At 61.2% G+C, this 23,759-nt stretch overlaps 1 protein-coding gene across 1 annotated transcript in view; it reads right to left on the reverse strand.

Annotated features, from left to right (window-relative positions):
- VWA5B1 (von Willebrand factor A domain containing 5B1) overlaps positions 1-23,759 on the reverse strand; it is a 24,932-nt gene continuing 1,173 nt past the window's right edge. The window contains exons 2-26 of the mRNA XM_038166736.2: positions 22,858-22,957; positions 22,602-22,754; positions 22,007-22,130; positions 21,610-21,776; positions 18,007-18,332; positions 17,457-17,618; positions 16,936-17,158; positions 16,654-16,796; positions 16,416-16,547; positions 16,077-16,201; positions 13,850-14,026; positions 11,356-11,466; positions 11,078-11,280; positions 9,749-9,863; positions 8,371-8,556; positions 7,964-8,141; positions 6,916-7,103; positions 5,214-5,403; positions 4,741-5,058; positions 4,483-4,620; positions 4,234-4,359; positions 3,471-3,536; positions 2,847-2,916; positions 2,553-2,676; positions 1-2,366 (exon numbers count right to left, since the gene is read on the reverse strand). Coding sequence (XP_038022664.2) covers positions 1,698-2,366; positions 2,553-2,676; positions 2,847-2,916; positions 3,471-3,536; positions 4,234-4,359; positions 4,483-4,620; positions 4,741-5,058; positions 5,214-5,403; positions 6,916-7,103; positions 7,964-8,141; positions 8,371-8,556; positions 9,749-9,863; positions 11,078-11,280; positions 11,356-11,466; positions 13,850-14,026; positions 16,077-16,201; positions 16,416-16,547; positions 16,654-16,796; positions 16,936-17,158; positions 17,457-17,618; positions 18,007-18,148 — 3,786 coding nt within the window. The 5' untranslated portion in view covers positions 18,149-18,332; positions 21,610-21,776; positions 22,007-22,130; positions 22,602-22,754; positions 22,858-22,957 and the 3' untranslated portion in view covers positions 1-1,697. The remainder of the gene's footprint in view (positions 2,367-2,552; positions 2,677-2,846; positions 2,917-3,470; positions 3,537-4,233; positions 4,360-4,482; positions 4,621-4,740; positions 5,059-5,213; positions 5,404-6,915; positions 7,104-7,963; positions 8,142-8,370; positions 8,557-9,748; positions 9,864-11,077; positions 11,281-11,355; positions 11,467-13,849; positions 14,027-16,076; positions 16,202-16,415; positions 16,548-16,653; positions 16,797-16,935; positions 17,159-17,456; positions 17,619-18,006; positions 18,333-21,609; positions 21,777-22,006; positions 22,131-22,601; positions 22,755-22,857; positions 22,958-23,759) is intronic.

Below are 23,759 nucleotides of genomic sequence, written 5' to 3' on the forward strand. Positions count from 1 at the left end.
GGAGGTGGATTTTTGTGTATTTTGTTATTTTTTGTTGTTGTTTTCCTACACAACTCACACCACACTGCGCACAGAGACCCCAAAACGGCGTACCCACGGCGGACAAACCAAGCGGGCTCTGATTCACCGGGACAACGACACGGCTGCGACGGAGAACGCGACGGTGCCAAGGAGCCCCCGGCGGAGATGGGGACCCCGGCGAGGTGACACGAGGCAGGGACACTCGGGGACCCCCTGGACGGACACACACGGACACCAGGAATCTGCTGAGACGCGGCGAGGCTGCTGCACACTGAGGGGAGAAGGCAAGGTGCCGAAGGATGCTCACCCACTGAAGCCTTGGTGCCATTCTGGAGCATCCTCCAGCACCAAGAGGCTCTCTGTGGGATGCTGGAGAGCAGTGAGAGCAGCACCAGCCCCTTTTGGCCCCTCTCCCCAAAAAAAGGACGCAGGAAGGGCTGTGCCAACACCCTGAGCACCCAGCCTAAACCCGGCACAGGGGAGCTGCCAGCTCCAGCAGCCCCCGTGTTGGGGCAGGAGCTCATTTTGCCGGTGGCTGCGGGCGAGCAGAGCGCTGAGGCAGCCTCCGGGAGAGATGTTGGGATTTTGGGGAGACGAAGGGGTCGGGAAGCCAGCAAGCGGTGAGGCGGGCAGGGCTTGGGATGCTGTGCCCGGGGATAAACCCTGCTGGGGAAGTCCTGGGGAGCTGAGGGGTGGCAGTGGGCAGGGAAAGGCAGGGAACCAGAGGTAGGTTTTGCTCAGGAGCTGCATCATGCCGCAAACCAGGCTGTTTGGCACCAAAACAGCCCCGTGGCAGCTCTCCCTGATGCTTTTTTACAGCAAAAAGCGGGCTGGAGCTGGGACTCGTTGCTTTGGGAGCAAGAAGAGGCAACAATCCCAGTGCTAACAGAGCCGTGACGATGCCCATCCCCACCAGCTCCGGTCAGAAAAAGCAAAAGGTTTCCTGCAAAGCCCCTCCTGGCTCCCGGTGCTCTGCTGGGGAGCCGAGAGGAGGCTTTCCCCCGCCGGGAGGTTTAAAAGAGAAGATGCTTTGTCTCAAAGGGAACAGCCTTGCCAATATTGCCACATTTTCCCGCTGTTTTCCAACACTCTCCAGCTGCAGTTTTCATCTCTTCCTCTCACACTCCCCGTCCTACCCATCCCTGCTCAGCGGAGGAGCCAAAACCTGCGTGCCCGTCACTCAGCTGCGCTTCCTTCGTTTTTTTTCCAAGCCCCCCCCCCCCCCCAGACAAAATCAGTGCAGCTGAAACAGAACCAGGGCCTTTCTCCAGCAGAAAGCTAACGAAAATAAATATATAAATAAAAAATAATGCCTGAAAGCTGTACTGAAGTCGGGAACGCCACTGACTTCTAGTAACAAGCGAGCTTTGGGCTGGAAAACGTTCTCTCAGCAGCAGGGAAGCAAGGAGTGGAGACGGGGGGGGTGTCACTTGTGGCTGGGGAGGGCAGAGCCCCCCAGGAGGGCACAGCAGGCTCCTGGGTGGAAAGGAGGATGGGAAGTTTTGGCATTTTGGCAGGGAATTAAATTTCCTTTTGCTGTTTTCACGCAGGGTGCTCCTGCTCGGTGCCGGGCGCCGAGGGGGCCGCGCTCTGCGCCTCCAGCTCCTAAGGCACAGCGCCGGCTGCTGCCTTGGGGACAGGTCCCTGAACCTCTCCTCTTGTCCTCCCCAAGCTCCCTACACGCTGCCGGGGTTGTAGCACAGCAGGTTGAACTCCAGGTTCTCCTCCCAGTGCCTGAGCAAGACGAAGAGCTGCTGGGCCGCCGCCTTCACCGCCGCCAGGCTGCAGCCCTGCGGGAAGCGCTGCTCCCGCAGCCACAGGCTGGCCTTGGCCGCCACCAGCTCCCACTCCACGAAGTAGGCGGCCGAGCTGTGCTCCAGCCAGGCCAGCGCCACGGCCGTGGCCCACAGCATCCCCTCGGGCTCCGTCTGCTGCCGCAGCTCGATGTCGGCCAGCAGAGCCTGCACCTCGGGGCCGTGCTGCTCCGGGGAAGAGAAGCGGCGGATGGTGATGGCCGGCGGGGACAGCTCGCTCTCGGCTCGCAGGGATTTGGAGATGCTCTCCACGGCGCTCCCCGAGAAGTGGCGAGGGCGGCCGGCCGCGTCCTCGGAGGGGCTGACGGCCCCGCGGGTGCCGTCGGGGACCAGGTGCTGCCCGTCGTGCCCGAGGTTTGCGCGCTCCCCGCCGGGCACGGCCTTCCTGGAGCTGCTGGAGGCGGAGGGGCTGAGCGCCAGGCGGTGGCAGGAGAAAGGCGAGGTGCGCTTCAGCTTCTCCATGGGGATGCCCAGCGCCTCGCAGAAGGCCGAGTTGAGGAGGAAGGCGCCGCAGGCCAGCTGCAGGGACACCTGTAAGCAGCGGTGGGCACACAGAGCTCTGAGATACTAACCTCTGCTGGGGAATTTGGGGAGAAACTGCACGGATGGAGCAGCTCCCGTCTCTGTCAGACAGCGAGAGCCCATCGGGATGATTTGGGGGTCCCCAGCCCCCCCCCAGCACCCGCACAGCCACGGCTGGAGCTGGGAGTTGCTCACCAGAGGAAGGTAGTCGATGCTCTCGCTGTCGCTCTCCGAGCTGGCCTCGCTCGTTCTGCCCGGGGATTTGCTCATGAAACCTTTGGCAGCTCGAGTCAGCAGCCTGGTTTTGTGGAGGGTCAGCCTGCGGGAGGACAGGGGGGGGGCTGTCACCTGCCTGTGTCCCCCCCCAGTGCCCACCTCCCCGGTCCACAGCCACCAGCATCACGTTCGCTGCTTGTCCCTGTGCTCAGATCTGTGCTGGACCCACAGGACCTGCAGCTGGCAGCAGAGAAAGGAGGAGCTGGGCCCTACCTCGCAGCAAAGAGACTCTCGATGGGTTTTGGGGAATGTGCAGAAGAGGCAGCCAGGCTCTGGGACGGCGCTGGGAAGAAACAAAAAGGCAGGAGTCAGGTGAGTGCTGCAGGAGAGCAAACGTCAGAGCTCAGGGAGCAAAATCCACGACATTGGGGTGTGGGGTGCCTCGCTGGGCTGCTGAGGCTCTGCCAAAATCCTGCCTCTCCCCTTCCCTGCATATATTACGGGACAATGAAATCCCCGTGCATCTTAAAAACGAATGTGGGAGGTCTGTACAAAACGCCCCCAGGGCTCTGTGCCTTGCACCTCTGGAGAGAGCCAGGCCTTGCGCTCACAGGCCTAATTGTAGGCAAGAAGGTTTAAAAAAAGAACACTCAGCAGAAAATTGTGTGAGGAGCCCAAATCACTGACTCGATTTCCAGCAGTTATGTTCGAGCAGCCCGGAGCCATTTCCCTGCAGGCTCCAATGCCCCGGTGTGGCTCTGGAGAGCAGCTCTCAGGAGGGCTGTGGCCACGGGGAGCGGTGTGGCCCGTCCTGAAGCAGCTCTGGGATTTTAGCTGGGGTCACCCCAACATTTGGGCACCCACACCCTGAGAAAAGGCGCGAGCACCTTCCCCTACCTTCTGGGGGACGGCAGCTGGAGGACAGCGGGGTGCTGCAGGGCGACGGCCCGGCCTCGTCTGCATCTGCAAGGGATTTATGGCATCAGCATCACCCACCCGAAATCCCCAACCCCTCCTGCCCACCTCCTCCCCGCTGCTGGGGCAGGAGGAGGCCACCACGGGCTGCCTCACCCCTCACCTCCCCGCCACGCAAACCCCTGAACGCGGAGGCAATTTTAATTCAGCCTCAGCGCTGGCAATGCCCGCCGCGGTCCCAGCCCAGCTTGTCTTCATTAGCAGAGGATTTGGTGACAGGCAAGTGCCTCGCATCCCCCTCGCCTCTAATTACGCCCCGCTTCATCCCTCGTGCTCTCTGCGCCGCGGCTGCCAATTAACTGCCAAGCACGGTCAGCAGGCGCTGCCTGCGGCTGGGGAGTTTTAGGGTAAATTGCAGCTTTTGCCTTGCTTAAGGAGCTGGATTCCAGGCAGATGCAGGATTAATTATCCAGAGCAAATGCCTGGGCTTTTTTTTTTGGGGGGGTCGTGCATGTGACGGCAGCAGGCTGTGGCGTTGGAAATGCCATCTCCAAGGCTTGGAGGATGGATTTCATGCCTGGCAGCCACGGGAGCTGCATCACCTCCGAGCACCGTATTAAAAGAAGAAGAAAAAAAAAAAAACAAAACAGAGAAAATACTCCTTAATAAATAAATAAATAAATAAACACCTTAATGGACTACACCACGAAGAGGAAGGAGACAAAAAAAAGCCAAGGAGCCTTACCCGTGCCATGAAATCCATCATCCCCGTCCTGGCCGCAGGGTGACAGGGGACGCGCCGCAGAACTGCCGCGGTGCCTCCTGTGTCCCGAGCTGAGGCTCCTCGGGCTGCCTTGCCTGGCCGCTGGCCCTTGGCAGGAGAGAAGGGAATTTCCAGCGTTGAGCGAGGGATTTGGAGCCACAAAACCCACGGGCTGGCGAGCTCGGCCACCTGGAGCTGAGGCCGTGCCCTCTGCTTGCAGCCCCGTGTTACCCGTGCGGGTGTAGGCGACGCCGGGGGGCAGGTAGGTGCTGGTGCTCAGATCCACCGGCACGAACGCCGTGTACTTGCTGATGATGTTGCAGGCCTTGCTGGTGTGCACGGCGCTCAGCTGGTGCCGCCGGCCTGACCCTGCCGTGGGAGAGGCGGCAGAGTCAGCGCTGGAGCCAGCTCCCTGCCCCAGCTCCTGGGAGGAGAGGAGCCGGAGCAGGGAGGGTGCCCGACGTGCGTTACCGGGCGTTAATTAATTACCGTGCTCGATTTCACACTCCCTCTCTGCCAGCTGCTCCAGGTCCCGGATGACGGATTTGGCTGCCAGGTGGTGGAAGGTCTCGCTCCACAGGTCCTCGTCGCCCTCCTCCCGGCTGCCCCGCTCGCGGAGGAGCGGGCGGATGTCGAAGGCGACCTCCCACTGCACGGGCTCACCGCCCCGCAGCCCCTTCACCACTGCCTTGCAGGTGGCACGGGGCGAGCACGGGGAGCCCCGGGCGGCACCGAAATCCCAGTCCTGGGGCTCCCAGTCGGAGGAGGTCTCCGTCTCGAAGGTGAAGGACGGATGCTGGGCGCCTTCTGCAGAGGGACAACCACGGGGTTAACCACCCAGCTCCCCTCTGCCCCCCAGAAACCATAATTAACCCTTCCTAATTTTCAGCACAGCTTTCTAATGGGCAATGCCACAGCACCAAAATTTTGGTGAGGTTTCTGGGCCTCCTCTGCCACCTTACCCGGCTCCCCGGGGCTTCGGCTGTCGGATGAGGACCTCAGGCTGCTGCTGGCATCCAGCGGCCCCAAGCCCTGTCCAGCAGCAGCCTCGGGCACTGGTGGGGATTCGGGGTGCTGGCAGGAGGACACGCAGCTCCCGTGCAGCAGGGACGGCCGGCGGGCACCCGCGCCATGGATCCTGGTGGTGAAGGGCTGGGAAATGCAAACACAGCAAGCTTTGCCCACTGGGACGCATCCACACAGCATCCCCGAGGCACCCGAAGCCCCAGAGGCTCTTTCCCCAGACTTGCAGGAGGTGAAATTGGGGTTTCAGCCCTCCAGGCATTTTAATGACTTTGCTCGGGAGCCAAAGGAAAGAAGAGAGGCAGAAAGATCAAGCACCAGTTGCTTGGTAACGGGAGGAGGGGGGGGCACAAGGGATGGGGAGATGGGATTTTATTTTATTTTATTTTTAATGAGGCCGTTTCTCCACTTTCAGGAGACACAAATCCCCCCCGTGGCATCTGCAGCGCCAGATCCCGTGCGGATGGCAGGCAGGAACCCAGCCTCCAGCACCACCGAGCTTTTGGATGAGCCCACCAGCAAAAAGGGGAGGCAGGCAGCTGGGAAGGGGGCAACCCAAAGCAGGAGAAGCTCACCAAGAGAGGAGGGAGCTGCTTCCAAGCCAAGAAGCCCCTTCCCATTCAAAATTTGGGCTCTCCTCCCAGGCAGGGCGAGGAGCCGGGGCTTTGCGCTGCCCGCCGCCAGCCCTGACCTTTCCATCCCAGCAGTGTGTGTGTGGGGACGAGCTGAGTGCTCACATTCACAGCCCCAAAAATGTCAAGCCCTGGCAGCCAACCTTGGAGCCGGGAGAGTTGCTGGGAGCCCTCGGGGCAGCGAAACCAGGCTGCAATTAATTCGGAGCAGGGCGCACGCTGCTAGGCACTGACTGCCCTCCGGTCCTTTCTGCCTCTCGCTCACGGGGCCAGGTGCTGTGCTGGGCCTTGGCAAGGTGAGGGAGGATGAGGGCATCCCCCAAAACACCTGCCTGCCACGAGGTGCTTTTCAGCTGGAGGGTAGAGGCTTCGTTCCTCTCCACGGAGCAGGGACCCTTCATCCCCTGCATCCCCCTGCGGACCCCCTGCGCCCCAGCGCCAGCTGAAGCCGCGTGGCAGCCCAGCCATCCCTCCCCGTGTTTCCATGGGAACAAAAGTGTGGCAGCAGCAGCTGCTGCACATCCTCCCGGCCCTGATTTCGGAGCTGAGCACTGCGGCGATGCTGAGGAGGGGAGAAAACCCGGCCCCAGCCTTCCAGAGAGCAGCCTGAAGCTGTCCTGGGGCTGCCGCCTTTCACCCGCTGCTGGATGCAGTGGGCAGCACCACACGTGTCCGGGTGCCAGCCCAAATCTCTGCAGGGGCTGCAGCTTCCAGGGGAAGCAGGGGAATCTGCTTTGGGACTGATCCTGGGACCCTGCAGGGCATGGATACGCCCCAGGCAGAGTTTGTATGGCGTGGCCAAAGTACAGATGGGCAGGGAGAAGCTCAGCAAACAGAAACAGGGAGCAGGATCCTGTCCTCGTTTCCTCCGTGCTTGGGGCACACCTTGGCACAAAGTGCACCCGGCAGGGCTGGCGTGAGCCGGGCTCCTTCCCTTCCACACCTGAGATGTCCCCGGTGCTGCAGGCTGGCCCCAGCCGCACACAGAGCCCCTCGGGGGGGCACCCACCTGGAAATCCAGCGGGCACGGCTCGGGGCTGAGCTGCTGCAGGTCCTGCAGGTGGGCTTTGCGCAGGGGATTCCTCAGCAGGGCGCTGCCCGGATCGCTGGCCGTGGGCTCCTTGCGGAGGGGCTCGTGGCTGGTGACCTGGTTGGCACTGAACGCCCGTCTCCTGGAGGATGTCTTGGCATCAGTTCCTGCACGGAGGGAGAGAGGATGGGCTCCGGTCCCCCTGGGGAGCAGGGGGATGCTCTCGGCCCTGCTCGGTCGGAAGAGAAGTGACAAAACCACAGAAGGAAACGAGAGCACTCAGTCCCCCGGGGGATGCCAGGGGAGCGGGCTGGGAGGTTTTGTCTGAGAGATTTTCAGCCAGGAAAAAAAAAATAACACACAACAAAAACCTGTCTGCGTTTACCCAAATCTCCTTGGAGAAGACAAAGGGTTCGCTAATGAAATTTCATTAGCGCAGACATTTTCCTGTCAGAGCGAGAGGAGGGTTTCATTTGGAAGTGCACGATTTCTCATTACTTCTGACAAGGTTGAGAGGATGCACAGCACAGCTCTTCTCTGATTACAAGCACAGAACACCCCGCGAGTGGCGGAGGTTTCCCTTGCAGCACGGAAACACGGCCCCGACCAAGGCTTTGGGGCCATTTTTCCCCTTCTCTTCCCCTTTAATTCCAACTTTGGGGCTTGCTGCAAGAAGCAGCTGTTTTGCATGGGCTACCGACCTGCTCCAGCCACACCACAGGCAGCTCGGGCAGCTTGTAAATAATTACACGTGGCCAAAGCTGGAGCTGCTCTGAAAACCTCTGGGGAAGCCAGATCTCCGGGGCTTCCCTTCATTTCCTGACACGTTGGGGTAAAGCAGCCAAAGCAAACAGACTCGCTCGAGCCTCGGGAGATCCCTCACCGCTCCTGCAAACCCCCCCGATGCTTTGCAGAGGTAGAGCTGGGAAGGCTCAGCTGTCAGGGAAGGAAATCGGCAGAGCAGGGAGGAAAGCTGGTTAGGAAGACGGGGGCATCACCCCCACGCTTGCACAGTTGGAAACCTGACCCGTGTCCGTGTCCGATTCTCCGCCGGGGTCCCTGCCCACCGCCAGCTGATCCGGGGCACGCTCGGCCCCCTCCGGGTAGCTCCAGCTCTCCGTGCTGGCTCCCTCTTCCTGGGAGTGCAAGAAAACTGAGCTGCTCGACTCCTGGGAGCGCATCATGCTGTACCGCCGCCTCTTGTCCTGGGGAGAGCGGAGAAGCAAGTCCCAAAGCTGCAGCTCCCATGTGGGTTTGCACCCCGGTGCCCTTTTCGCCTCTCTCCATCCCCTTGGCCACCCGTCAGGCTCCCCGGTGGCTCATCCTCTGCTTCCCTTCCCACCCGGCGAGCCACGAGCAGTCACGACCACAGGTTTGCAAGAGGAGAAAAAGAAAGAGGGGAAAAAAAAGCCTTTGGGTTGGGGGTGGACTCACGGATCGGGGGTTGGAGAGGTACAGCGAGGTGTCGCAGACGACGCCGTAGCCAACCAGGCGGTCACCGGGGAAGAGGCAGCTGGTGCTGAGCGGGGACACCAAGACCTCGGTGCTTTCGGGAAAGACCCACTCCACGGACACGTCGCTCAGGACCGGCGCCATCGCCTTCTTCAGCGACCTGATCATCTGGGGAAGGAGAGAAGAGCGATCATACAGAAGGCGGACCCCCCCCTGCTTCTGCAGAGCACCCCAAAAGGCGCAGGGGTCTCCGGCAGCCCCATGCCCTGACCCAGGGGAGAGCCCAAATTTTTGAACATCTCCTGGGCAGACCTAGCAGGGAGCCCGCGGGCATTTCCCTGCACTCCAGGAGGAGTCAGCCCCAGATTTCCAGGCAGAGCATCTCAACCCTCCCCTGGTGTTGCCGCTGCTTGTTCGCAGGCTCTGGGCGACGCACCAGGCTGTGGTTTATACAGCTGTTAATTGACGCCTCAGACTGCTGAAGGCACCGAGCTGCACAGCCCACAAAGCTCTTTATTAATAGCTCTATTAAAAACAAACAACAACAAAAAAAAAAGACAAAAAAAAATCCCACCTCTCTTCCCTGGTTTTGTTTTTAATTTAGATCAGAAATGCGGATGCTGTTCTGCGTGCTACAGGTTCCTGCAGAGGGAAGGGCTGCGGAGGGCCTTTTCAGATCAAGCACGCAGAAGGCAGCTTTTTAAAGATATTTAGGGGCTGAAGACCCGATTCCCTTGGGGTTTGGTCACTGGGCAGATGACACCGTGCTTTTACCAGGGGACAGAGCCCACGTAGGGCCGTTCTGTCGGCACATCTGAGTCACCGGCCCCGGTCTTCACGGGGAGAGTGGAAACGAAGCGCTCTCGTTTGCTTTCAAGCTGGCTTAATAGGCAAAGCCATCGCCGCCCGTTCCCTTTCCTCCAACCCCGGGTACTTCTTGCCTGAGCGGCGCGAGGGCTGAGCCTGACTTCAAAACTAATTGGCTGCTTTGATGCCGGCTCTCCTGCCCCTGCCTGCGCCTGCGACAGCAGCTCCCTTTGAAGCCGGAGCTGGCGGATGGAGGCTCTCGCCTCTCCCCTTCCCCACGCGGGGTAAACACGCTCCCACTCCCTCCGACAGCCGGAGATGAGGCTGCTCCTCCATCCCCTCCTGCTCTCCCACCTGCTGCCGAGTGGGAGGCGCGAAGGCAGCACCGGGAGAGGGAGCGGGGCCGGTGGCTGAGCCGCTGCCTCCCCCTCGCTGCGCACACGGCAGCGTCGGAGAGCGATGCGGTGGCCCTGGGGGACACACCGGTGGCCCTAGGGGATACACCAGTGGCCCTGGGCTCCCCATCTCCCCGCAGCACAGAGGGTGGCCGTACCTTGGGCTGCAGCCGCTCGCCCTCGGCCAGGAACTCGGCGCTGCCCCTGGACACGGTGGCCAGCCCCTGCACCAGCCTCCTGCAGGCGCTGGGGCCGATGCCGAAGCTGTAGCACCTGCACGGGGATGGGATGGAGAGCGTCAGGCACATCCAGCAGCTCCCAGTTTCCCTGCTGGTCTTTCTGCCCAAGCAGGGCTCCAAAATTTTTGGTTGTGACCCTCATTTGGAGGATCCCCCCCCCCCCAATCCCTGCCTCCTCCCTGAGCGCGAGCAAGCTGCCCAGTCAGCTCTTCTCCCTGCCTGTGGTCAGCAGCATTACGGACCCAGCAATGATCTCTGCTTGCAATTAAAATAAACGTTTTTTCAAGGAAAGGGGAACCAGCCGGGCAGGATCGCTGCCCGTGATCCATGCTCAGCGAGCTGGGGGTTGGCAAAGGGCTGCAAACCCCATAGGGAGGCAGAGGGTGCAGCGTATGGCCAGGGCTGGGATGAAAACACCTTTGGCAGCAGTCTGCGGCTGCAGCAGGGGCTTTTCTTCTGGAGGTTTTAATCTCCAGATGGCTGCAGGTCTTACGGAGATTCGCAGCCTCTCACACGGGGCTCTGATCTCCTTCGGAGGCCGGGCACGACTCAGACACGCGCTGCGCGGAGCCCTCCAGGGCCAAGCTCCAGCGCTGGCTGCATCCAGCTCACTGGCACACCTCCAGGAGCGAGGGGTGGGCAGTCCTGTACCCCTGATAATCCCTCCATATAGGAAAAAAAAAGGGCAGAGCCGCTTCCCTGATCAGCCCTGAGCTCTGAGGGATGGGAGAGGAGTAAGGTTTTTCTCGCATTTTTCTAATGTTTCATCTCCCTTAAGGAGATGGAGGAGAAACCAGACCGTCAGGGCTGGGGAACAGCCTAGGAGCAAATTTGCTGCTTCCCCCACGGCTCTTTTTCAGCCTATTCATTTCTGTGCAGCGCCATCCTGGAAGCAGCTGGGTCTGGACCCAGATGTGCTTTAGAAAAAAAAAAAAAAAAAAAAAAAAACAGGCAAGGAAGATTGCTCGTGTGTCAATCTCTCCTAGCAGGAAGCATCCGACGAGAGCCTGTGAAGTTGTCAGCCCAATTATCCCGCTTTTGATTGTTTAAAAAGCATCTGAACTTCTGGGATCCGTTCCAAACCCTTTGAGGTTTCTCCCGTGGCTGGCAGCAGCAGCCCGCAATCCTGCCTCGGTTCCTGATGCGGGGATGTCTGTGCCACGGAGCCCCACGGCCCCCTGCGCTCGAGGAGCAGCCCACCCTGCTGGTGCCAGGCTTTTTGCCCTCCTGGCGGCCGGCCCCCCGTACCTGGTGGAGGACGAGTGGTTCCTCAGCACCTCCAGGACCTTCCCCGTGTCGCCCACAGCCCCGGCCGTCAGCAGGAAGAGCAGCCGGGGGTGGCCCCTGGGGATCGGCTGCCGCACGACCCACCTCAGGGGCGACAAGACGTTGGTGCTGCCCATGTCAGCCCGCATCCTCCTGAGGCTCTCGCAGGCGACGGCCAGGCTCTCCTGCCAAAGGAGCAGCAGAGCCAGCAGCCTCGAGAGGCCGGAGCCCTGCAGCCCCTCGCCCAGCCCCTCACCCACCTCGCAGTAGCTCCTGCTGGCGGGGAACAGCGCCTTGAAAGTGGAGCCGAAGCCCACGATGTTGAAGAGGCAGGCGGGGGTCAGGCTCTTCAGGAGGACCAGCAGGGCATCCTGGGGGGGAGAGCAAAAGCAGAGGGGTCAGGAACACCACGGCTCGTCCCTTCCTGCCTTCGTTCATGCCCTTTTCCCACCTGCACGTGATGCAAAAGCAGCTCCTTGCACCTGGCTCCCTGCACTGAGAAAGCACCGCACGCTCCCCTGCTCCTCGCACGAGCTCCTTGGCGATATTTGGGTGCAAAGCAGAAAGGGGGAGCTTTTGAAGAGCGGAGCAAAATCTCTTTGATTTATTTATCTCTTTATTTAACCAGTGGAAGCCGTGCTCGCAGTGCAGCACAGCAGCACCCAGCTGCTGGGTGACGAGGAGCGGGGTGCGAAGCGCGGAGCGGCGACGCGGCGCATCGCCGTGCCCAGACCTGCAGGGAGAAACACACAGCCCAAAGCTGCACAGGAAGAAAAGCCTCCCCCAGCCCCAACTATCTCTCTGGCACTGATTGAAATAACAGGGAGGGGCTGCTCCGAGCGCTTCTCTCCACTAGAAGCTGTTATCTAACCTGCCTATTCCTGGGCTTTTACATAAGGGGCCGCCAGCGCGGCCTCAGAGGCGCGTGGATGGAGCTGTGCCGGGCAGCTCCAGCACTCAGCGCTGCAGGAGAGGGAGGACAATCCAAAAGCAAAGTGCTGGCAGCGCTGGGAGCGCCCCTGCACTCACTGGTTATGTGCTGATAAAGGCAAACTTCTGCCGAGGGCAGCAGAAAACCTCGCGCCAGCCCTAGGAGAGGAGCTGCCAAGGGCACGCAGCCTCCTCGCGGCCACGGGGGCCGGGCTGGCCCCGCGGAGAGGCAGCCACGCAGCAGAGCCACGAGGTACCGTACGTGAGCGGGGCTGCTGCCCTTTAGCAGGCTCCCGAGGACTTTACACCAAGCTGTTAGCTCAAACCTACGAGGATGTATTTATATCGCCGCTTCCCGGCAGGCTCCGGGGGTGCTGGCTCCTGCAAATCTCAGCGCTGACATCCCCGCCTTGGAACTCGTTGCAAGGATTTAAAAAAAAAAAAAAAAAGACACGCAAAAATAAACAACAACAACAAAAAGCAGCTCTCCAAATATTTCTCTTGAAGCACTTCCCAAAGTGGGCTACCAGAGCCTGCCTTCTGTTCGAGCGAGCAGAAGGATTTATTGCTTCTTGTGGTAAATATTGATCCTGATCCTGCTGCACTCGGTATCAATACCGCGGCTCGATACGGAGAGATGTTTGCCTCCGGAGAAGTCAATTCCCAGTTATTTTGCCAGCCTGGCTGGTGCCGACGCACGCACCACCTCTTCTACCCCCCCAAAAAGAGCCTGGCCCCGCTGCCCCACATGGTAAGGGGATGCCCTGAACCTTCCACCCCTGTCATTTCAGCTGACCTGGACGGGGGCTCTGTCCCCGCAGTGTCCCCATATCCCCAGGGGACGGACCTGAGACCACGCAGCGAGCCAGAAAGCAGAAGCCTGGCCCAGAGTGGGGACACCTCCTGATTGCCAGGCTCCAAAATGTGGTGAAGGAAAGAGGGGGGGGACCCTGTGTGGCACCAGCAAAGGCACCGTGGAGATAACACCGGGACAGGGCACAGCCAGGGCTCCCCAGAGGACCCCCCGCAGCCCCCCTCATGCTCCCTGATGCCTGTGGTGGCACCGCACACTCCTTTTTGCTCCTTTTTGCTCCTTTTTGCTCCTTTTTGCCATCCTCGGCAAGTTCCCATGGAAACGAGAGGCGGATAGGGAGGGAGATGGCTTTGAGATGCTCCCCGCCACCCGCCTCCGGCTGCGGGCAGAGCTGCTCTGCCGGAGGTGGGGACACGGTGGCACTTTTTGGGGGGGCACTTTTGTCACCCGTGTTAGGGACAGGGGTGAGCGGGATGCCCCTGGGTGCAATCAAAGCCCCAAGGGGAAGCCTGCCCCTGCACCTGCTCAGGAAGATGCAATGTTTTAAGGTATTGGGGCTCAGCTGGCCCCAAAAATCAAGGGGAACTTTCCAAGGAGAGCTTTTGCCAGAGCTGCTCCCCAAGATGTGCCAGCTGGTGGACACCAACCTGCCCCAAAATGCGTTAAGGGCTAAGGATAATGGAACAGCCACCAGTGTAGGAACCTCCCTAGATCCCATGAGCAGTGGCACATGTCCGACCAGGCCCCGGGCACGGGGAGAGATGGAGAAGGGTCACGGGAGACGGGAAACCAGCAATGGGGAGAGGGAAATCCCTTTGTGCTTGGTGCACGGATGGGAAGGAGAGGAGCAGGGGCAGTGAGGGGGCTTGGCAGCGTCACTGCAGCTACCTAACGAGCAGCACAGTCACCATGACTAACGCCACAGTGTATAATTACCCCCATCCCCTCTTAATGAAGGCGCTGAGAACCCTTTCTGACATGGTTCAGGTGCTCCCCATCCCGCGCGGTACCTTGACGCGGTCGATGCTGCCGCTGCTCATGCTCCTGCTGCGGTCCACCAGGAAGATAAACTCGCCGGGGGCTTTGCGGAGATCCTCCTGGGCCGTCCGCAGGTCCGGGCAGAAGTTCAGCATGACGACAGGGTGGTGGGGGATGTCCTTGTTCAGGCGCTTCCTGATGATTTCTGTCTGCAGGGAAGAAGGAGAGGGAAGGCGGCGGGGGCGGCATCCTGCGGCCCCGCTCCACCTGGAGGGGGTTCACAGCGTGCCTACGGGTGGAGACGCTCCTTCTGGCCCTGCTGATGAAAACACCTCTCCAAACTGATTATTAAATCGTCATTATTGCCCTCAGTAACATAATTCGTTAGCAGTGCTTGGCGTGACACGAGGTGCAGAGCTACCCAAGGCTTTGCGCATGGCCACGCGGTGACAGAGCGCAGGACGTGGCGCTCAGCACGCCGTGGTGGCCGCTTGGCTTCCCTCCTGCCACCTCTGCCCTGCTCCTGCCCCTTCCCCTTCCCTTCCACCGCTTCCCTTTGTGGGAACCGAAGGGCTTCAGAGAGCCCAAGCCGTCACTCAGGGCAGAATTTCAATAGGAGCCCGCCCGCCGCACGTCTCTGGCTCTCTGCTTTGTGCCTGCTTTTATTTCAAGGATCGATCTCCGTTGGAGACGTGATAAAATTAAACCAGGACAAACCCTCTCGAGCTGGTTCTGCCACCCACCGTGGTTTCCAGGTGGCTCCGTCACGCCTCACCTGCTCCCCCAGCTCCGTGGGGGCTACGGGAGGCTGTGCAGCGAGCTGCCCCGGCCCCACAGGCTTTTTTTGTGCCTTTTTTTTCGCCTTTTCCCTTGCTTTCAGAGGCTGCAAGCTCTTGCTGACTTCACGAGAAAGAAACCAGACCCCAAAGGGCTGGTTTTCTCCTGCATTTCCCTCTTGAGCTTCGGGAAATAAATGAACTGGCCACCAGGAGCTGGAGGGGTGCGCTCTGTTTCCCTTTTTCTGCTCTCAACAACCTTATTTTCGTCAGGATCTTTCCCAGCACGGACGTCTGTCCCATTTCAGACTGGGAACCCTGCTGGGACCCTGCCCAGGCGCTGAGCTGTGCCCCTGGACCCAAGCACAGCGCTCCCTGGGATGCTCCTGGGGATCCAGGAGCACCTGGATCGTCCCCACCACCCTGCCAGCTGACGGGCACCCGAGGCTTCTGCGTAACCACCCGAGGGATGGGAATAAAAGAGCATTTACTGCCGAAATTTCTGGGCTGACTCACTGCAGGCCAGAGGTGCTGCGTGGCGTTGGTTCTCCCCCAAAATCCACCCCGAGGCCTTTAGGGAGGAAGGCTTTTTGTCCAGGAAGGGGGCGCCTGGGGCACAGCGGGGGGCTTCCTGCGGGGAAACGTCTCCGGAATGATCCCCTCTCCCCCCTCAAAAACCAATTTGACGTGCTAAAGACACCGAAATAATTAGGGAGCCATCCGAGCCGGAGCGTGGGAGTTGCGTTTCGTTCCACCTGCCGCACAGCCGAGGCAATTAGAGGAGGCGCCTGCCGAGCAGAGCGAGCGCCGTCCTCATCCCTGCGCCGTGCTGCGAGAGAAAGCCCAGGGGGAGGCAGCAGGGCAGGCGGGCGATGCTTCTCTCGGGGAAACGAGCTCTGGGGGAGACCCCCGCCCCAGAAACTCAGCCGGTGCCCCCGGTCCCCTCCTCTCTGCTCAGCCCCGCACGCCGCCACAGCAGCTCGGGGCGCTGGAGCTGTCACTCAGCGTGTCAGAGCTGCCAGAAGATGAGGCAGAAATCCCAGAGCAGACATTTCTCCATTTGCTCGTCAAGAGAACAAAGAGAAGTTTCTGCTACCTTTGTCTCCGCTTTAGCTCATTATGCCGAGCCCGATCGCTTCTGTCTTCCTGACAGCTATCCAGAAAGGGTAAACATTTACCGAGCAATTAAAAGAATATTTTATTCTATGTCACCGCAATAATACCCTTAATGCTATAATAACGCACCTACCTAATTACGCTGTGCTAGAATAGCACTAATTACACACACAATAACCCTCGCGGAGCTTCTTCCACACTCGCTTTATCAGAAGCAGTGCAGAATTTTCCCCTCTTCCTCCACGCCAAGCCCTCTCCGCGGGAGGATGCTGCAGTTATTGGGCCGGCGTGATGCAAGCAAGCAAAGCAAGCAGCTTCTTGCGCCAAGGAACGCCCGGGCTGACGCTCGGCAGCTCGTGCTCCTCACCTTTTTTTGGGCGCTGGGGTCCTTCTTGGTGCCTTTGATGAAATCGTTCTTCCCCTTCAGGTGCCGCTCGTACTCCGCGGGCGTCATATCGCCGCCTTCCATCAAGATGTGAGGCATGTGGGGCTCTGGAAACGCAGAACCACTTGAGCTGAACGTCAGCTCGGCACGAAATACAGACACCCCCAAGAAATACAGACACCCCCAAGCGCAGAGACACAGGGGCAGCCCCGAGAAGGTCCGGGATTATCTCACGGAGAGCCCCTGACCCCGACACCAGCGCTACGGGACAGGGCTCTGGGAAGGGGCTGCGGTGGCGGAGGGAAAGCGGAGCCCACGTACCGCTGGGGTGGATCAGGATCTCCACGGGCCTGTCGAAGGTGTGCTTGTCGGCCAGCGTGATGACGATGCTCCTCGCCGAGCGAGCCGAGGGGTCGGCGTCCGCACGGATTTTGTGCGTGGGGCTCTCGACGCCTGCCCGGGGGAACCGCGGGGAGGTTGGGGACGACCCCACGCCAGGAGGAGGATGATGAGGGCAGGCGTTGCCTAGAGGTGATAAGAACCCCGCAGCACGCCCTACCTGCCAGCAAGCACGGCCCCCGGATCTCCAGGTGGAAGCTGAACTCGTACTCGGAGGGGTTGGTGGCTTCGCTCTCCAGCAGCTGGGCCAGGCAGGAGCTGCTGCCCTGCTCCGGGCTCCCCGATCCGCAGCAGGGCTTGGCTCTGCGGGTGAGACAAGCTCCGGTTAATGCTGGCCACGTGTGCTGCGTCCCCAGGGACTGAGCATCCGCAGCCCGGTGTGCTCTGGGGTGTTGTCCCCAGTCCCCCTCCCGCTCCCCGGTCCCATCCCGTGGCTTCGTACGTCCGGAGCTGGTGTGCAGGAAGGGTGCTGGAGCTCTCCAAGCTGTGCTGCGGGACCCTGGGGACGCACACAGCTGGCAGCAGGACCCTCACGGCCCCGCTGGGCAGAGTCTGCAGCTCCGAGGAGGTGCTGATGAAGACGGAGATGCTTTCCAGGGGAGGAATCGTGCCCAGGCTAGCCACAAAAGCGATCCTCTCCAAGTCCTCGTCCAACACAATCCTTCCTGCAGAGATGGCCACGAGACGTGGTGTCAGCCACACAAACTGCTCCTCAGGCCTCCACCACCACCCCAGCCCTGGGCCAGATGCTCAAAGCAACCTCTGCTGCAGAGATTCCTCCCGAGAGCCCAACCCACGGCCCTCTGCATCGCCCTTTTGGCTCTCCAGCAGCAACAGCACTTTCCAAGAGGGATGGGACCATCCCTTTTGGCAGACACCATAGGGATACGAGCCCCACAGCCTCATCTTTTCAACACTTTTTCATCTTTCCTTCCCCCGTGCTCCCCCCCAAAACCCTCTCACCGCTCCTGTCGTGAGCTTGTCCGTCGGGGAGGCCGCAGCCGTCGAAATAGGTGGCATCGATCTTGGCCTTGTCCTTGATCTGCACGGTGATGGCACGCCGGCACACCGCCGCCTCGAACCCCACCACGGTTGTGTGCTCGTCCAGGGGGAAGACGAAGAGCCCTGATGGCCAGCGGGGTGTTAGCCCAACAAGCCCTCGCCCAGACCCACCGCAGGGGGCTGCTTCTCCCCGCTCTGCGCTCCCCACGTGGGTTTTTCCCAGGGGAAGAGGTGGCAGAGGGGCATGCTGCTGCCCCCTCCACCTCAACGGGTGGAGAAATGGGGCTGGTGAGAGCCTCACAGGGTTCAGCAGGGGGAGGAAGGCACAGAGAAACAACCCCGGGCTGGGAAATGGGCTGGCCAAAAAGGATTTGGGGATCCCGGTGGGCACCAAGGCGAGCCAGCAGCGCGCCCTTGCTGTACAAACACCCGTGTAACTTTGGGTTCACAACGACCGAGGGGAGGCAGCTCCCGAAGCAGCACGATCCCAAAACCCCGTGCAGACACTTGCCTTCGCACGGCTGCGCCTCCGGGTTGCGGTAGGTGAGCGAGGCCGTCACCCCGCAGGCGTAGCCGCTGACGCACGAGGTCACCTCGGAGGCGGCGAGCGGCAGCGGGCGCCGGGTGCCGCGGTTGAGCAGCCCCCCCGGCATCTCCCCCGCGGGGCCGGTGGTCACGGGGTGCCTGGTGGCGAGCTGGGGGACGCAAGGAGGAGCCCTGGGGGACCCGCACGTCCCCGTCACCTCTTGGTGTCTTCAGCAGCCCTGCTGTGCCTGCGGTTTTCCTCGCTCGCTCCCCGCAGCGGTCTTGCTACTGGCTCCTGGGTTTTTTGCAGCCCTGTGGGTAGGACAGAGGGCAGGAAATCTCCATGGGACAAGTCCCGGGGTGATGGCCCTGCTGGCAGAAGTGGGGACGGAGGTGAGACCCCATAAGACACCGATGGGGGATGCAGGACCCTGTGGGGCCAGGCAGCAGCAGGACATCGTGGGGGTGAGCAGCACACCTCGCCAGCCCCCCGTTACTGCTGGAGCGGGGACAGAAGGGGGTGGCTGTGGCCTTCCAGGCTGTCCTCATCCCCCCCAGGGGACACGTTCCCCATCTCCTGCACAGGGTGACTCATCCTGGCACAGCAGAGCCATTCGGATGCAAAGCGGCCGCTCCTGCCAAGCACATCTCAGCCCTCTCCCTGCAGCTTTCCTCGGTGCCAGCTCCTCTCCCCCAAGGGCCGGGGTGCCAGCTCCCACCCCAGGTGAGCCCGAGCCCTGCCCCAAAATTGCCCAAAAAGATGTGGAGGGCTCAGGGGGGCTCCATTCCCTGCCCCAGGACAGGGCTGGAGGATCCGACACCAGTCAGTGACTGCAGCACAGAGCAGGGAGCGGGCACGGGGACCCCCGGCGCACCCCCTGCGCCCCCCAGGAGCCCACCCCAAGCTCCCAGCCGGCAGCACCCTCGCTCCCCAGCAATTTCTGCTGGCATGTGTGGAGCATCCCTGCATCCTCCCAGCCTCGGACACCGCTTGCTGCAGCGTCACAGCCACTGGCCCGGCCTCAGGACAGATCAGCGCGGCCGCCCTGCGCTCGCTGCATCAGCAAAACCAGCCGTGCCCGTAATCCTGCCCGCCAGGGGAGCAGCAGCACAGGGCTCTGGACGTCAGTCGTCACTCGGCTGGCCACGCTCAGGCTTTATTTTCCCCTTGCTTTGCAAATGATCTTTCTCGGGCCGCCGGGGAGGGAGCTGTGCTGGTGAGGAGCTGGGAGCTCAGCCCGGCTGAATTCGGTGCGCCACGCACGGGGCTGGTGCTGCTGCTGCTGCTGCGCCGACGTCGGAGGATGGTCGCTGTGACGTGCAGACAGAGGGGCTCTGCTGCACAGCACGGGTGTGATCGCCACGGGCAGGCTGGGAGCTGGATTTTAAGCTCGGGTAAAGGGCAATTACGTGCCTGGAAGCAGGGTGTGAAGCCCAGAGGGCTGCTCAGGTGATATCCGTGCCCCTAAAGGCTTTGGTGCCGCCAAAAAAACTGTCTCTGGAGCAGGTGTGCTCAAGGCAGAGGCAGAAAAATGCTCTCCTGAGGTTTGTTTTCATGCATTGAGGAGAAAAGAAAACCCTGACTGCTGTATGCAGGTAGCCCAGCCCCCAAAACAGCGCCGGGGTCCTGGCAGTGCCACCACCCAGAAAGGGACCACAGGGTCCCCAGCACCCACAGCGCACCCATGGCATGGCCCCCGTGTCCAAAAGGTGGCTGAGGGTGAGGAGGGAGTGGGGAGAGGTGAGAACGCAGCCACTTGTGCCGAGCACAGGCCAGCTGTGCCCTCAGGGATCTCACTCCCACCCCATCCTCAGTGTCGGTCTCATAACCAGGCAGAAAACGTCCCCGTGGCCCCCGCTGGCTGGAAAGCCCCCTGCCATTTGGCCACAAGCTGTGCTTTCATTCCGTGCCACGACAAACCCCAGATTTTTCCTCCTTCTTGCTTCCCCTCCACCCCACCCCACATTATCTGCCGGGGAGAAGGAACCCTCCCGGTAATTCCCCGCAGATATCTCACGCTGGCACCACGGCCAAACAGGGACCAGCGAGCCTCAGACCCGAGCTCTCAGCCCGTGCCTCTCCCCAGAGGGGGTTTTGGGAGCAGGGTTTTGGGAGCAGTTCCGCTCGCACCCCGGCAACGTCACCTCCAGGTCCCACCTAAATCCACCCCGCTCGGAGGGTGCCTGTTGTTGTGCAACTGGTTGGAAAAAAAGAACAAAACACAGATATTCCTTCGGCTTCATTTGTATCAATCAACACTGACATCCAGTGGCTCTCCAGGCTGGGTACAGCCGCCGTGCCTGGCGGAGACGGGCACGGGAGCGCCTGTTGCTGCGGTGTGGGAACCCCAGCAGCACCTCGGGAAGGTTCCCGGCAGCCACACTGGGAAAGCAGCACCCCACCTGCCTGCAGAGCCAAAATAACCAAGCCCCTGCGTTCCCTGAGCTTTTTGGGATCTAAACAGCAGCGGTATTTGTTGTGGCACAGCTCAGGGCTGAAGCTACCAGGATTGCTTCCAGGATGTGCCCCGAGAACGCGAGCGGTGCTGTGTGGGAGCCTCTCCCAGCTCCTCTCCTGCCCCAAAATACAAGTGCTCAGTTCCCTGCCTGCCCTGAAAAAAACAGCAGAACCGCTGCTGCTCCCCACCCTGCGCCTCTGCTCCCAGCTGGAGCAGATTTCTGCCCCTGTGGGAGAGGCTGGTGTGGCCCCAAAGGGCCCCCCGAGGCTGTCCTCACCTCCCCAGGGATGGATTTCAGGGGGTGCAGGTTGTGCCCCGAGCAGGGGCTGGGCCGTAGCTCTTGCCCCAGGTTATGGGGCTGGATTTGGGTTCTGGGGTTGGATTTGGGTTCCTGGAGCTGCCACTCGCATCCCTGCTCTGGGAGCACCTCCAAAAGCAGGGGTCTTTACCCCTCCAGCCAGAAGGGGGGCAAGGGGGAAGGTGGCAGGGCAAATTTTGGGTGTTACCATCGCACCTCGCCTGCGAGCAAACTTTACAAGCCCCCAACGAAGGAAGCCAAGCCAGAGGGGATGTGGACATGGTCAAGGAGTGACCCTGCTCCATCCTCCTCCTCATCCCAGCACAGAGCTGCCCAGCTGAGCACGCAGCCCAGCCCCTGGTGCTGTGAGCCTTCACATGGGGGGAGCAGAGGGCTCCCCAAAACCACTGAGGTCACTGAGATGGGCTCGGTCCCCTCTTCCCCCAAAGCAGTGTGTCATCTCCCTCCTTCTGCCCAGGAGAGGAGAGGACTATCACCCCCAGCTTTGCAGCACCACCATCCAGCCCCCTTCCCTTGCCCCCTGCCTGCAGCCCCATCGACGGGGGGGCATCGTTTTGGGGAGCCAGGGGAAGGGGGGGGGGGACACACACGGCCAGGGGCTCCCCAACCAGCTGAGAAAGGGCCAAGGCAGGGAAGCAGCAGCTCTGCCAAGTGTGGGCTTGTTGCCTGCAGAAAAATATTGTGACAGGGATCCTGCACCGCCTGGCGAAGCAGCAGCCCGCACCCCCGCCCCAAACCAACCTCCCCCCCCACGACCAGCCAAAAAGGTGCAGGAGCAAGTGGAGAGCATCGGCTGCTTTCTTTTCCTTACCTTTCCCTGGGAGAGGGGGTGGGTGGGTGGCTGGGGGGGTGGTGGGGGTGCTGGAGCAACTTCCCCCCCCCTCCTGCAAGCTCCTGCAGCTGGGCTGGGGGGGTCTGGAAGGCGGCCGGAGGGCTCTCGGAGGGCGGCCGGCACTGCTTCAGCCCCTGCTTTTGTCTCTGAAAGGCACGGAGAGAGACAGGAGATGAGGAGGGAGAGAGAGCACGGGAGGGAGAGACGGCGCGCCAGGGCTCGGGGTGGGGGCAGCTGCACAGCGGCCACCTCGGTGGCCTCCCCCCCCCAAAGAAAAAATAATAAAAAATAAAAAAATAAAGAAAAATAACCCTGACCCTCTCCCTCCTGGCCACACAGTGGGGCTCGGTGGGGTGCGGATGGGGACGGGGCTTACCTCGGTGGACACACACGTGCGAGCACGCCGAGGTTGGGTCCCGGCTCGCTGGCTGCCCCCGGTGCGTGGCTGCAGCCTTGGAGGAGCCCCGTGGGTGCCCATGGTCAGCTGGAGCCATTTGTGTCTGTCGGGGAGAGGTAACCATGACAATCGCCTCCCGCGGCCCCCTCCTGCTCCCGGGGGTATGGGGAAGGGATGGAGGACGAGCACGGAGCCCAGCGGGAAGGGAAAAGGCACTTTGCTCGTCTGCTTCCCTCATAGGGGAAATCAAAGCCCCACACGCAGCTCCTCGCCCCCTGCTCGCTGCTGTGGGGCACACAGGACACCCATGGGGTTGCCCTACAAGTGAGGATGCTCCAGCAGGATGTGCTGGTGCCGGACACGAGCACCACACGGGGCGGCTGGGGCTTAAAAAGGGGGAGAATGGTCAGGGGGAAACTGAGGCACCGGGGACAGGGCTGCACGGCTCCCCAGGGAGGGGACATGCAGCAGGGCTGAGGTTTTCCAGCACAAGTCCTTCTTGTGGGATGGGTGAGCAGACTGAGAACCACTTCGGCCCCACCTAGGACCTGTTTTCAGAGGGAAATTCACAAACCCTGCCAGCAGACCCCAGCCGAGTCCCCTCCCTTCCCCGGAGGCTGACTTCAGCCCCGAAGCCGGAGGATTTACGGTCCTGATCAGACAAATAAATCAGCCGCAGAGTAGCCCACGTAGCCGGCTGCCTGCTCCGTGTTTGCTCACTGTGGCTCTGCCGAAGAAAAGAACATTTATTGGGGAAAATCCCCGGATTCCTACCAGCACACGTAGCCGAGGCAGGGTTATTTGCTTTACCGGCGAGCTGTGGGACCCACCTGAGGGCTGCTCACACACCAGGAGCACAGCACGAGGCTCCCGGCCCCTCCGCTTGGTGTCCTGAGGAGGTTTCGGTGACACGGAGCCTCTGCAGGGTACCTGCATGGAAAGGGACCAGAGGGACTCTCCTGGATTTATTGGGAAGGAAAAAATCACAGAGAGCTGTGTGAAGGGCCAGGCCTTGTGTCCCAAAGTTGTAAAAACTTGCCTCATTTTGGTCTCTCGAGCTTTGGGAGGTGTCAGCAGCTCAAGCAGCTGCTCCCCGGACCCTAGGAGAAGGGCTCGCCTGCCTGAGGGACCCCCCCTCACGCAGCAGGACAGGGCCTGGCCCCAGCCCCATATCATGGCATAGGGCTGGGCCCTACAAAACGCAGCAGGGGAGGGCTGGCTGCCAGTCCCATCCCACGGGACTGGTCCCCATACTGTGCAGTGAGGCAGGCCCTGACCCCAACCCACCATACAGGGGACCAGGACCCTTGCCTCACAAGAGGCTCAGGCTGACCCCAGCCCCACACCACACAAGGGGCCAGGACTGAGCCCATACACAGAGGCTTAGGGTGACCCCAACCCCACACAGGGACGAGGATCCTTCTGTCACAGGGATGCTCAGGCTGTCCCCATCCCCACACAGGGGCCAGGACTCACCCCACACAGGAGGCTTGGGCTGACCAGGACCCTTCCCATACAGGAGGCTCAGGGTGACCCCAGCCCCACACAGGGATGAGGACCCTTCCCAAATAGGGATGCTTGGGCTGACCCCATCCCCACACCACACAGGGGGCCAGGACCCTTCCCACACAGGGATGTTCGGGCTGACCCCATCCCCACACAGAGGGACCAGGACACTCTCCATACAGGAGACTTGGGCTGACCCTAGCCCCACACAGAGGGACAAGGACAC

The sequence above is a fragment of the Anas platyrhynchos genome, chromosome 22, assembly GCF_047663525.1.
Source record: "Anas platyrhynchos isolate ZD024472 breed Pekin duck chromosome 22, IASCAAS_PekinDuck_T2T, whole genome shotgun sequence".
Lineage (NCBI taxonomy): Eukaryota > Metazoa > Chordata > Aves > Anseriformes > Anatidae > Anas > Anas platyrhynchos.